The following is a 14751-nucleotide window of genomic DNA, read 5'->3' on the forward strand; positions in this document are numbered from 1 at the left end:
ATATATATTTACTTGAGTCAGGATGCGAGGAAGGATTATGCCTAGTGAAAATTCCTTCAACTTAAAGCAATAATTGTATGTAAATTCATTGGTCATACTTTTAAATGTATTTTTCAGAGTTCAGTTGATGGATAAAATGTACCGTAATGTTGTAATTTTAAGTATGAATAATGAAATACTAGGCCTACATGTTTTGCGTAAAATACATGATAATGCCCAGTCGGGTGCGTCATCCCTCCCACATTACCGTACCCGTATTAGCCAGAAAGGTTTAAAAAATCAGTAGTTATATGGAACCGAAAAATAATGGTTGCATTAAATGCACAAAAAAGCAAATATAAAATAGGCCTACTATTAGCGGTGATTTTAAATCATTAAACGATTGACGCTTTGTAGAGGTGTGAACGCACCATTCTTTAAAGTCTATCAATAAAAGACAATGGCCACCGCTCTCGTCTAACCTACACCGCTAGCGCCTCGCGTACCGTTACCGTCAAAGTGACCAATCAGATATGGACGCTCTTTTGTTTTACAGATACAGATACCGTTAAAATGTTTTGTAACAGGCTGAGCCGTGATTATAGGAAGGACGACTAATGTAGGCCTAATATACATATTAAGTGGCGTATATCGATGTTTTATATGCAATTATCTAAGTGTAAAATATAATATGGGTTAACCCTAATGTGTATTTATTGAGTATTATGTAACATAGTTAAAGATTGATGAGTATATTGTGGTAAATAAATACCGTTTTTTTTTTAAATATATCAGTGATGTTTTGTTGAATTATTTATACTGTCGTCCTGGGTATCGTGTGTGAAAGACGGAATGACGTGTGATAATTAAATTCAGTATTGTTCCACTCATGAAATCGCTCCGTACAAAAAGAACTTACTCAACAACATCTTAAAGTTTCTTTAAACTTATTGTGGTCTCCATCCACATAAATTTTTTTGAATATGTTTGATCATGTATGCTATGTGAGCTATGTACGGGATATGATTTTTTTTTTTTTTTTTTTTTTTTTTTTTTTTTGTTCATTATGTGGAAAATAAATATATCAATCAAATCAATCAATCAAAAAACAACCAGAGAAATGGCGAGAGACGAAAGGGGAGAGCTTTGTGATTTGTTGAAGTAAATTTATTATTATTTCACTCATTTGCATCATACGCAAACATTGATCAAGAGCTCACTCAACAACAAGAGGAAGACAAACAGCGATATATTAAAAATACTGTAAAAACACATGATTAATTATTATAACAATTATTATATTAGAAATTTTAAAAAGGTTCGGTATTGCATATATAAATACTTCAAATTTCAGACTATTTTTCTCATTGTGAATTTAAAACTCAATTCAGTATTTTTGCTGCGATGTTTTATTTGTTTTTTTTTTATTTTTGAAATAAATACCAAACAAATAAATTATATAATTTATAATTAAAATTGTGATAGTTTTAGCTAGCAAGGAGTTGTTATAACAACTCCCTTGTTGCAGTCAAGTCTAGTTCTCGTCAAACTTTTATCTAGATACACAGTAGATCCTTCCAATAGTTTAGAGAATAATAACTTCGTACGACACTCCACCTAAATAAATTGTTCTTGACACCTTAAACGCCTCTTGCACTTTCATTGCATATGTAATTCTTCTATATTACCGCTTCGAAACATATAGTTTATCGAAACTAAACAACGTCGCAAGACACTCCGCCCTATACAGATACCCTTTTGATACTGGCTTGAACCTTGAACAATCGCATTGAGTTCGATACACAAACCTATTTCTATGCATTAATATATAATAAGTCCATGAATATACCGTATCGCTGGTTTGGCAAAACATACAGTTTATCAAAATTAGACAACTTTGTATTACATTCCACCCAATTAATAAGTTTCTTAACACATTTTGGTCTCTCAAGCCTTGGTTACTTCTACTTTTTTTTTAAATAATATCCTACTACATTTACTTAAATTTTGGCCCACTACAGTATATATGTTCTGAGCAATCAGCATGCTGGTAAAGATTTTTTAAACATTTTAATGTTTTGTTTTATATATATGTGTGTATATATATATTTTTAAAATTTATTTCGGTATAAAATATAAAAATACAAACTGGCAGCAAGAGCTGAAATAGGTTGCATTACAAAAAAGATATACAGTATTACAAAATTATAATATAAGAATTTACAATATCTTGAAGGTTTATAAAAAAAAAATACTGTTTTTTTTTTAGTCCTTTTTAAATATATATATTTTTTAGTTTTGTTTTTGTCTTAAAGTTTTGTAATAATGCCATAAACAGTAATGGAGTGTCTCATACGTCTTATGTTATAAAAAATTTATTACGAATAATGTTTAGAATAGCCTAAGAATAGGATAAAAATAAGAGTGGTGTATAGAGGGTGGGGTGGGTAGTTTGTGCGCTACCGCTGAATGATAAGTTTGCACCTCCTTAGGCTAGAAATTTTCCAAGAAAAAAAATGTGTAAAGAGCTGAAATAGGTTGCATTACAAAAAAGATATACAGTATTACAAAATTATAATATAAGAATTTACAATATCTTGAAGGTTTATAAAAAAAAAATACTGTTTTTTTTTTAGTCCTTTTTAAATATATATATTTTTTAGTTTTGTTTTTGTCTTAAAGTTTTGTAATAATGCCATAAACAGTAATGGAGTGTCTCATACGTCTTATTATAAAAATGTTAGAGTACGAATAATGTTTAGAATAGCCTAAGAATAGGATAAAAATAAGAGTGGTGTATAGAGGGTGGGGGTGGGTACTTTATGCGCTACCGATGAGGGATAAGTTTGCACCTCCTTAGGCTAGAAATTTTCCAAGAAAAAAAATGTGTAGGCTTAACCATTTCCGGCTAACTCCTCACATTTACTTTCCCGTCTGACACAAAATCTACAACAACAATTGTAAATTATGATTGCTTCAAAAAATGTTCACGTCAATCAGTATTTTACCAAATAAAAATTGGACATAAAAAAAATGTAGGCCTACTAATTATATTTACGTGAAGCTATCGCAATTATATTATATTATATACAATTTGAATAAAAATGTGAATATTGATGATGATTGATAATAATGATGATGATGATGATGACGACGACGACGATGATGGTCTATCCACCCCCTCCCCACTCTTTCATGTCAATTGATCTTAGGTTCGCCAGTGTTAGGGGGAACATTAAAATCTGTAAGACAAACGGAGAATTACCTCAGAACGTCGTTCAAGCTCTGCCCCCACTATTATTACATTTTGTGTGAAATTAAATTTTCCCATATTTGGGTGTTATATGACTTCATCATGCCTACGGGCACATCACACTGATTGTCACATAGGCCTACGCAAATAAAATATGGACAGAGCAAAATACTACATAGGCCTACCGAAGAATATTAAGATAAGGCAATGTCAGTAAAGTCATAGAAAATTTAGTCTAGAATTAGACTAATTCCACCATGGTTAGGCATATGGTAAAATTATAATTTCATGACATAATAATAGGCCCTATAAAAATATGCAATCTCCGCACCAGACAAAATATTATAGGCCTCCCACTATATTGTTTTTTTTTTTTAGGATGGCCGGCTTAGCATTTTAATAGGCCCATACTTACAACAACTTAAAGCAAAAATTGTATGTAAATTCATTGGTCATACTTTTAAATGTATTTTTCAGAGTTCAGTTGATCGGTAAAATGTACCGTAATGTTGTAGTAATTTTAAGTATGAATGTAATGAAATAGTAGGCCTACATGTTTTGCGTAAAATACATGATGATGCCCAATCGGGTGCGTCATCCCTCTCACATTACCGTACCCGTATTAGCCAGAAAGGTTAAAAAAAATCAGTAGTTATATGGAACCTAGAAATAAGGCTTGCATTAAATGCACAAAAAAGCAAATATAAAATAGGCCTACTATTAGCGGTGATTTTAAATCATTAAACGATTGGCGCTTTGTAGAGGTGTGAACGCACCATTCTTTAAAGTCTATGAATAAAAGACAATGGCCACCGCTCTCGTCTAACCTACACCGCTAGCGCCTCGCGTACCGTTACCGTCAAAGTGACCAATCAGAGATGGACGCTCTTTTTTCTTACCACGAGTTAGCAGTGACATGAGCAGACAGAGAATATAAATAACTGAACTTCTGTCTAAATTATCATATCGCTCATTGAGTTCATTTAGTACAGTTAATCAAAAAAATTAAGTTTGCTCCTGAAACCATTTTATTTAAAGTTTGATTCTGAATCATGTCTGACCAAGAACGAGTGTCACCAGTCTTTCACAATTTGGCCTGTGCCACTGACTCTGACAGGGCATCTCCCGTGTCAACTACCAGTTCTTCAAATGGATCGGAAACATCATCAAATGCAAGTTCATCAAATCGACGGGGTAAGGGTAAGCTGCGACCGGACTACAAACGCCGTATCAAGCTACCTTATTCTTACGTCGAGATGATCACTATGGCCATTAAATCTTCATCTTCTGATAAACTGACTCTTCGAGACATTACCAACTTCATGCAAGACAAGTTCCTTTGCTTTCGTGGCGAATACGTCGGATGGAAGAACAGTGTTAGACACAATCTATCTGCTAGTGAGTGCTTCACTAAAGTTCTACGAGATTCCAATCGACCGTATGGTAAAGACAACTTCTGGACAATGAATACAGAATGTGAACATTGCAAGAACAAATTTGAGAACGATGTTGTGAGCAAACGAATCCTTTCTAACCTCACACCTATCTCCGATTCAATTCCACCTGTGTCTCCTGCTGCGAGTGAGTCATCTACCGACCCTGCTGCAGACAACCAAACCAATTCGTGGCGAATACGTCGGATGGAAGAACAGTGTTAGACACAATCTATCTGCTAGTGAGTGCTTCACTAAAGTTCTACGAGATTCCAATCGACCGTATGGTAAAGACAACTTCTGGACAATGAATACAGAATGTGAACATTGCAAGAACAAATTTGAGAACGATGTTGTGAGCAAACGAATCCTTTCTAACCTCACACCTATCTCCGATTCAATTCCACCTGTGTCTCCTGCTGCGAGTGAGTCATCTACCGACCCTGCTGCAGACAACCAAACCAAACTACTCAACCACCCTACAATTGAAATGTCTAGCTGTCAACGCATGGCGCATGGTACCAACACCGCTGCACCACACTACGACGATAGGTACTACGACCAATATTCATACACTGCTCATCGTGGTTCCCGTCGTCATCATCGCTATCATCCTTACATACCTCCGCATAGCCACTGGCAACAAAAACGTCATCCAGTGGCACAGCAAGGAACCAAATCCGTGGCGACTCTTGATGATCTGTATGTGCCAGCGCATGACATCGATTTCTCCATGATGTACAGCAATTCGAAAACGCTCATTAAGGTTGGTTTACTTACAGTATTACAATTTTTAAGTTAATAATTTAGTTTATTTTTTCTGAATATTGTATTGAACAGTTTAATTAAATTTCTTGAGGTTTCCTCAAATAGGCGTTGGCAGGCGGCACACCAACAACATACCACGTAGCAGATTTTTTTGGAGCTCGGCTACCGATTCCTATATAATTTCATGGACATAGAAAATGCACTATCGTATGACAATTGTATTTTAATTTATTTTTTATATTTTTTTATTTATGTAACAGGAGCAGCCAGAATGCCACGTGCCATATTCTACGTACTATCCTACTGGTTTTCAAGGTTATGAGACGCCCTACTACTATCCATATATGGACTTCCGTCTACCAACTCCGTACCAGCTTCCACAAGACCAGTACGATTGGCAGAGAGCGCCATCAGTTGACAACAGGGTAAATCATCATCCAAATCCATACGATTTCGTTCAGCAAGTCTGTGATGTTCGGTCGTTCCCATCGTCACCTTCGTCAATTCATTCGTCTGATTCCTCTTCATCAGATTCAGCTATGTAGGCTCCAGCTTCTCTTTTGTCAAATGATTGTTCTAGGTTGTTACGACTTTTAATCTAAATAGGCTAAAGATAATTTTTAGACCGTAATTATTACATTAAAATATACTGTTTTAATCATATTAACAGTAAGTTACCGTTAAAGTGTTTTGTAACAGGCAGCCGTATAGGAAGGACGACTAATGTAGGCCTAATATACATATAAGTGACTTAGGCCTATATCATATTTTATCAGTTCAGTCAGTCGATGTGCAATGTATATAAATAAATAGGCCCCTCGATGTTTTATAAGCAACTATATCTGTAAAATATTATTGAGTATTATGTAACATAGTTAAAGATTGATGAGTATATTTTGGTAAATAAATACCATTTTTTGAAATATATCAGTGATGTTTTGTTAAATTATTTATACTGTCCTGAGTATTGTGTGTGAGAGACGGAGTGACAGTGTGTGATAAGTAAATTGTATTGTTCCACTAATGAAATCGCTCCATACAGAACAAGAACTTACTCAATAAACAGAGGAATGACGAGAGACGAAGAGTGAGAGCTTTGTGATTTATTTAAGTAAATTTATTATTTAATTCACTCATCATACGCAGATATACAGAACAAGAACTTACTCAACAACAAGATGAATGGCGAGAGACGAAGTGTGAGAGCTTTGTGATTTATTTAAGTAAATTTATTATTATCTCACTCATCACGCTGACATAGAGAACAGGAACTTACTCAACAACAAGATAAATGGCAGAGGGAGACAAACAGCGATATAGGCAATTACATGATGCCTTAAGTGCAATATATGAAAACATTTAAAATTCTGTAAATAAAAAATTATTAATTATTAATACAGTTATTGTATTGAAAGCATATATAAATACCGAAACATTACACTATATTACAAAGAACACAATTACAATACTAAACGACTACAGTATAAAGGCATATATATATATATAATATTCTTATATTATAATATTATTATATATATTATATTTATATTATTATAGTATAATATATTACATTATATTATATTACGCATTTACCGGATTTCCGTTTTTGGAGCAATAAAGTTTACGTAATTTATAGTATTAGTACATCTATGTGAGTTTGAATAATGAATTGCTCATGAAAAAATTTGGAACTACCGTATACTGTATATTTTGTATAATGTCGGATAGCACATAAAAATATGCGTTTATAACAAAAACGCAGCGTTTGTTTAATAGAATAGAGCAATTTCTATGAGATCTTCTATTCTTTTAACGCTTTTTGTAAATGCGCATGTGTATAAAGTTGGTACCATCAATGGCCCGTTTGATTGCTTGACACAGGTTCTTTTTTGTGCTTTTTTCATGACATAATAATAGGCCCTATGTATGCAATCCCCGCACCAGACAATATATTATAGGCCTCCCACTATATTGTTTTTTTTTTTAGGATGGCCGGCTTAGCATTTTAATAGGCCCATACTTACAACAACTTAAAGCAAAAATTGTATGTAAATTCATTGGTCATCCTTTTAATGTATTTTTCAGAGTTCAGTTGATCGGTAAAATGTACCGTAATGTTGTAGTAATGTTAAGTATGAATGTAATGAAATATTAGGCCTACATGTTTTGCATAAAATACATGATGATGCCCAATCGGGTATGTCATCCCTCCCACATTACCGTACCCGTATTAGCCAGAAAGTTAAAAAAAAATCAGTAGTTATATGGAACCTAGAAATAATGGTTGCATTAAATGCACAAAAAAAGCAAATATAAAATAGGCCTACTATTAGCGGTGATTTTAAATCATTAAATGATTGACGCTTTGTAGAGGTGTGAAAGCACCATTCTTTAAAGTCTATGAATAAAAGACAATGGCCACCGCTCTCGTCTAACCTACACCGCTAGCGCCTCGCGTACCGTTACCGTCAAAGTGACCAATCAGATATGGATGCGCATTTGTTTTACAGATACAGATACAGATACCGTTAAAATGTTTTGTAACAGGCTGAGCCGACGTGATTATAGGAAGGACGACTAATGTAGGCCTAATATACATATTAAGTGGCGTATATCGATGTTTTATATGCAATTATCTAAGTGTAAAATATAATATGGGTTAACCCTAATGTGTATTTATTGAGTATTATGTAACATAGTTAAAGATTGATGAGTATATTTTGGTAAATAAATACCGTTTTTTAAAAATATATCAGTGATGTTTTGTTCAATTATTTATACTGTCGTCCTGAGTATCGTGTGTGAAAGACGGAATGACAGTGTGATAAGTAAATTTAGTATTGTTCCACTCGTGAAATCACTCCATACAAAAAGAACTTACTCAACAACATCTTAAAGTTTCTTTAAACTTATCGTGGTCTCCATCCACATACATTTTTTTAAATATGTTTGATCATGTATATGTTTTAGTTATGTACGGAATATGTTTTTTGTTCATTATGTGGAAAATAAATAAATCAATCAACCAAAAAACAACCAGAGAAATGGCGAGAGACGAAAGGGGAGAGCTTTGTGATTTGTTGAAGTAAATTTATTATTATTTCACTTATTTGCATCATACGCAAACATTGATCAAGAGCTTACTCAACAACAAGAGGAAGACAAACAGCGATATAGGCAATTACACGATGTTTTAAATAAAAACATGAATGATTATTAATACAATCATTATATTAGAAATTTTAAAAAGGTACGGTATTGCATATATAAATACTTCAAATTTAAGATTATTACAAAGAACACAAGTACAATACTAAACGACTACAATATATAAACATATATACATATGCCATTTATTATATTATATTATATTATATTATATTATATTATATTATATTATATTATATTATATTATATTATATTATATTATATTATATTATATTATATTATATTATATTATATTATATCATGTATTTACTGCATTTGATTACTGTTTTAATATTTTTACTGTCAATTGCATAATTTAAAGTACCTGATTTTCTATAATTGTATAATGGGAGTACGGTATTGATTTTCCTTTTTTGGAGCAATAAAGTTTACCTTATCTTCTTATACTATAAGTACATCTGTGAGTTTAAATATTGAATTACTCATGAAAAATATAGGACTACCGTATACTATGTCTTTGTATAATGTCGGAGAGCACATACAAAAATAGGCATTTATAACCAAAATGCAGCATTTGTTTAATAGAAAAGAATAGAGCAATTTCTATTAGATTCTATTAGAATTCTTTTAACGCTTTTTCCGAAAGCGCGTGCGTTTATCGTCGGTACCATCAATGGCACTCTTTATTATATATTATATTATATTAGGCATTTACTGCAATTGATCACTGTTTTAATATTTTTACTGTCAATTGCGTAATGTGAGTGCTTGATTTCCTTTTTTTGGAGCAAAGTTTACCTTATCTTCTTATACTTACATCTATATGAGTTTGAATAATGAACTGCTCATAAAAAATATGGACTACCGTATAATATGTCTCAGTATAATGTCGGATAGCACATAAAAAAATATAGGCGTTTAAAACAAAAACGTAGTATTTGTTTAATAGAAAAGAATAGAGCAAAATGTTTGAAATGAATCTGATTATTAATTATTTTAAATTGTTAGAAAACTTTCCAATTTTAGTCACTGTTGTCCTTCTGGTGTGTTTTAATGTTTTTACAATATTTTTTTGATGTTTCATGTTCTTTGCCAGTGGAAAAAGAATTTCCATTTTACCTGTGTTTTAATGACCAAATAAAGTTTTATTTGATTCGATTTTTTATTCTTTTAACGGTTTTTGCGAATGCGCGTGTGTACATCGTCGGTAATATCAATGGAACTCCGCGTTGGTTGATTGTTCGCCGCACTTCGAACTTTACTAGCAAATTCTTTATTCATTATCATTGAATCAAAACATAATACTAGTTGTATTGTTTTCTAAATAATATGGCCAAATTGTATTTGTAATGATGATTTATCTGAACCGATCGGAAACGTGCTGCACCCAACTCCACAGTGTTTTTATTGTGGGGTTTTTATTTTGCCTAATAACTATTTCAGTTAAAAACTTCCAGTTGTATTTTTATGTTTTCTATAAAGTTTAAAGTTCATGATAATCGACCCAGTAGTAGGAGGGTTAATAAAGGATAGATAATAGGCGTTTTTGATAATATGATAGGCCTATATTGAGATTGTTGAAGGTATCTTGTGAGGTAGCCATTTCTGTCCTGCTATTATGAATAGGTCTAATTCCAATAGACATATGCCTATGTCTCATTTTATTTATTATAACGCTGATATTAACATGGTGACCATGCCTTAAAATAAAAATTTGTCTTCAAACTTATATATCGGTTTTCATCTACACGCTTTTTTTGTATGTATGTATTTACTTCTGAGTTTGTGTGTGAAAAAACAATAAAACAAACATTCTGATATGATAATCTCTTTCTCTAATTCTTTATTTGCAATGAAGGCAGTTGGATGGAAGGGCCTGGCCTCAAAGTAAACTTAGAGGTCATTTACAATTATCAACATTTTAACAAGTGTACAAATACTCTTTGTCGGTACTCCCTCCACAAAATGTTGATTTTGCAAAACCATTCTGCATTTTTTGGTGGAGTCCACTAAAGCAATGTACTTGGTTGCTTTATTAAATGAATATTATATCCATAGTTACATTATAATGTTACTATTTATTTTACATATTGCATCATTATTTTAAATCAACACTTTTATGCATAGGCCTATCTAAGAGTGTACAAATTTGTCTACCCCTCCCCCTAGCGTACTGTTTGTCACTTTATGTCAGAGAACTACTCCCATTTAATATATAGGCCTACAGCACGATTGCATAATTGTTTCCTTGCATTATGTTATCAATTCACATCACAAAGAGCAAAATAAGTTAGTGATGGCTTCAGAAATGGTTTTAAAAATCAGTGTAAGACTTATAAGACCTAATAGGAGTGTCCCCTTAATAAGGGTTGGCCGTATAGTATTAAAATATATATTTCCCCTCGTTTCCCCTTAATATGAGTGTCTTAAGGGGGAGGGGGGGTTCTACTGTAATTATCAACAGATATTTGCAAATGCTGTTGGATTTGTACCAAATAAAATTCTTGAATATAAGCATTGAGACTTAAAACTTTGCTTGGAATTGTTAGTAATGTTTCGGGTATACGACCATTTCATGTAACTTTTTATGGACCGTAAAATATACAATGGTAGTATTATCTGAATAATCAAATATACTTCATATAATATTGATTCAGACCTAAAAAATAATATATATGAAACAAAAAAAAAGTAATTCGTCGTAGGCCTGTAAAATAACTCGGGGTTAATGGGATCATAGCGATATAACAAATTAAATGAAACTTTTAAAAGTATTAACGTGAGCGTAAGTCATTCAACACAATTAAGACGGCCCATTACTCTACTCGAAAACTGTAAGCAAAACCATTATTTTTTATATATTGAATTCATTTTTTTTTTTTTTTGGGTGGGAGTAGTTTTCTTAACGCTAAAAAAATAAAATAATAGCCTGTTTTCTTTACTTCGTATTCATAAATGTTTCGATAATTTTGCTTGAACATACGATGCATAAGTGAAAGTAATTAAACTTAACGCAAACATTGTATGGAAATATATTGATCATAATTATTTTTAAAACACATTTTTCAGAGTTTAGTTGATCGCTAAAATGTAATGATTTTTTGGTAGTAATTTGAAATATACTAAAATGTACGTAGGCCTACATATTTTGCGCAAAATACTCGTTGATAGCCAATCGGGTACGTCATCCCTCATTAGGGCCCTACCCGTACTAATAAATTTCTAATAGGCCTAATATGGAATCTACAAGTAAGACTTGTATTATTTGCACCAAAAAAAAAAAAAAAAAAAAAATGGAAATATAAAATGTGCCTCTATTAGCGGTGATTTTAAATCATTAAACGATTGACGGTTTGTAAAAAGGTGTGAACGCACCATTGTTTAAAGTCTATCAATAAAAGACAATGGCCACCGCTCTCGTCTAACCTACACCGCTAGCGCCTCGCGTAATGTTACCGTCAAAGTGACCAATCGGAGATGGGCGCTCTTTTGTTTTACGTAGGTTACCTGATCACGAGGGAGAAATCGATGACCGAGTTAGCAGTGACATTAGCAGACAGAGAATATAAATAACCGAACTTCTGTCTAGGTTCATATCGCTCATTGAGTTCATACAGTTAATCGAAAAAAGTTACTTTGCTCCTGAAATCTGTTATCATTTTAGTTTGATCCGATCCTGAATAATGTCTGTCTTCCACAATTTGACCTGCGCCACTGACTTTGACCAGGCATCTCCCGTGTCGATTACCAGCTCTTCAAATGGATCGGAAACATCATCGAATGCAAGTTCAAAAAATCGACGGGGTAATAAGGGTAAGCTGCGACCAGACTACAAACGCCGTATCAAGCTACCTTATTCTTACGTCGAGATGATCACTATGGCCATTAAATCTTCATCTTCTGATAAACTGACTCTTCGAGACATTACCGACTTCATGCAAGAAAAGTTCCTTTGCTTTCGTGGCGAATACGTCGGATGGAAGAACAGTGTTAGACACAATCTATCTACTAGTAAATGCTTCACTAAAGTTCTGCGACATTCCAGTCGACCGTATGGTAAAGACAACTTCTGGATAATGAATGCAGAATGTGAACATTGCAAGAAGAAATGTGAGAACGATGTTGTGAGCAAACGAATCCTTTCTAACCACACACCTATCTCCGATTCAATTCCACCTGTGTCTCCTGCATCGAGTGAGTCATCTACCGATCCTGCTGCAGACAACCAAATCAAACTACTCAACCACCCTACACCTGAAATGTCTAGCTGTCAACGCATGGCGCATGGTACCAACACCGCTGCACCAGAGGAACGCTACGACGATAGGTACTACGACCAATATTCATTCACTGCTCATCATGGTTCCCGTCGTCATCATCGCTACCATCCTTACACATCTCCGCATAGCAACCACTGGCAACAAAAACGTCATCCAGGGGCACAGCAAGGAACCAACTCCGTGGATAATCTGGCAACTATTCAGGATCTGTACGTACCGGCGCATGACATCGATTTCTCCATGATGTACAGCAATTCGAAAACGCTCATTAAGGTTAGTTACTTACCGTACTAAAAGTTTTTTTAGTTAATAATTTATTTGGTTTTTTTAATAGGATACTGAACAGTTTAATTTAATTTTGTTTCCTCAAATATGTTAGCAAGCGGCACATCAATAACATTAAAAGCTATTAGCAGATTCTTTTGGAACCCGGCTGCTAACTGTTTCATATATAATTTCATAGACATGGAAGCTGCACTATCGTATTTTAACTTTTTTTTTAAATTTTGATTTATGTAACAGGAGCAGCCAGAATGCCACGTGCCATATGGTACGTACTATCCTACTGGTTTTCAAGGTTATGAGACGCCTTACTATCCATATATGGACTACCATCTACCAACTCCGTACCAGCTTCCGCAAGACCAGTATGATTGGCAGAGGGCGCCACCAGTTAACAACAGGGTAGATGGCTACGATTATCCATACGGTTTCGCTCAACAAGTCTGTGATGTTCCGTCATTTCCATCGTCACCTTCGTCAATTAATTCATCTAATTCCTCTTCATCCGATCCAAATGTGTAGGCTCCGACTTCTCGTATATTTAAGTAAGATCATGTTCGGTTTGAACTTAATGTATATTACATTAGAATATACTGCTCATTATGTTAACGTATTCAACCGTTCGTTAAATGTTTCTTCGTAAACAAGCAACCATGATTATACTAAGACGGCCTAAGACCGGGCCTAATACATATAAATACCACGTGCCGTACGGTATATCATATTGTTATCAGTTTATGTGCAATCTGAACTAAATATAGGCCTACTTTATGTTTTTATAACTAAACATCTCACAAATAATATTATGTACATTTATTGAGTATTATGTAACATATAGATTGATGAGTATATTTTTTGGTAAATAAATTTTGTTTTTTAAAATATATCAGTGATTTTTTTAATCTGTCCTGAGTATCGTGTGCGAGAGACGGAGTTACAGCTTGTGTGATATGTAATCTTATCCATTCATATCCATTGATCTGCTCATGCAAGAAATTGCTCTCAGCAGCAAGAGGAATGGCGAGAGACGGAAGAAGAACTTTATAATATTAAGTAAATTTATTATTTTTCATTTATTATACACGCAAACACAAATGTTTATTGAATCCGCTTCATACAGAGCAAGAACCCCATCTGTTATAATCCTACACTTTTGTAGTCCTTAGGAGGTCGGCTCTACCCACCATAACCAGAACTAGAAGAACTTGCTCAACAGCAAGAGAAATAGCAAAACAAACCTCGAAACAGGCATATCTAACCTCAACATTATTTCAACACGAAATAAGTTAAGATAAAAAGATGAATTATTTAACTCTTCATACGAAGTACATTACTAAACGACTACAATTACACCATCACCATTATAAAATATGTTTAAAAAATTGATCGTTAAAAAATATTATTATAGATCTTAAACAATACAAATATGACAATATAGCGGCTGGTCATAATTATTCCCTGGACCACGGAACACAACCAAAATCATCTATTTACATGCAACTGTCATTGCGCCCTCAATATCGAATGTGAAGTTGCTATTAATAGATCAGAACCTTTCCGGAATCCTAGTACAGTACAACTACATACT

The 14751-nt window shown here is 33.5% G+C and overlaps 2 protein-coding genes across 4 annotated transcripts in view; both read left to right on the top strand.

The window, feature by feature from the left end:
* LOC117119064 (forkhead box protein D3-A-like) overlaps positions 1-6331 on the top strand; it is a 15055-nt gene extending 8724 nt beyond the window's left edge. For 2 of the 3 annotated variants that reach the window (XM_033263875.1, XM_033263877.1), the window contains one exon: positions 6014-6331. Coding sequence is in view for 1 of the 3 variants with exons in the window: in XM_033263876.1 (XP_033119767.1) it covers positions 5694-5978 (285 nt within the window). In the remaining 2 variants the exon portion in view is untranslated. Of the gene's footprint in view, positions 1-5693 lie in introns of all 3 variants that reach the window. The other variant, XM_033263876.1, reaches the window with a different exon arrangement.
* A 5466-nt stretch (positions 6332-11797) lies between these two features.
* On the top strand, positions 11798-13987 carry LOC117119065 (fork head domain transcription factor slp1-like). Its single transcript, XM_033263878.1, has 2 exons — positions 11798-13154; positions 13404-13987. The coding sequence occupies exons 1-2, from the start codon at positions 12285-12287 to the stop codon at positions 13683-13685; spliced, it is 1152 nt and encodes a 383-aa protein (XP_033119769.1). The 5' UTR covers positions 11798-12284; the 3' UTR covers positions 13686-13987.
* The last annotated feature ends 764 nt before the right edge of the window (positions 13988-14751 follow it).

Source organism: Anneissia japonica, unplaced genomic scaffold (genome assembly GCF_011630105.1).
Source record: "Anneissia japonica isolate Jap-2015-1 unplaced genomic scaffold, ASM1163010v1 scaffold1826_len1998817_cov189, whole genome shotgun sequence".
Taxonomy (NCBI): Eukaryota; Metazoa; Echinodermata; class Crinoidea; order Comatulida; family Comatulidae; genus Anneissia; species Anneissia japonica.

Coding starts and splice junctions, on each gene's coding strand:
- LOC117119065 (XM_033263878.1), top strand. CDS start 12,285: ATGTCTGTCTTCCACAATTTGACCTGCGCCACTGACTTTGACCAGGCA. Junction 13,155..13,403: donor ATTCGAAAACGCTCATTAAG/GTTAGTTACTTA, acceptor TTTATGTAACAG/GAGCAGCCAGAATGCCACGT.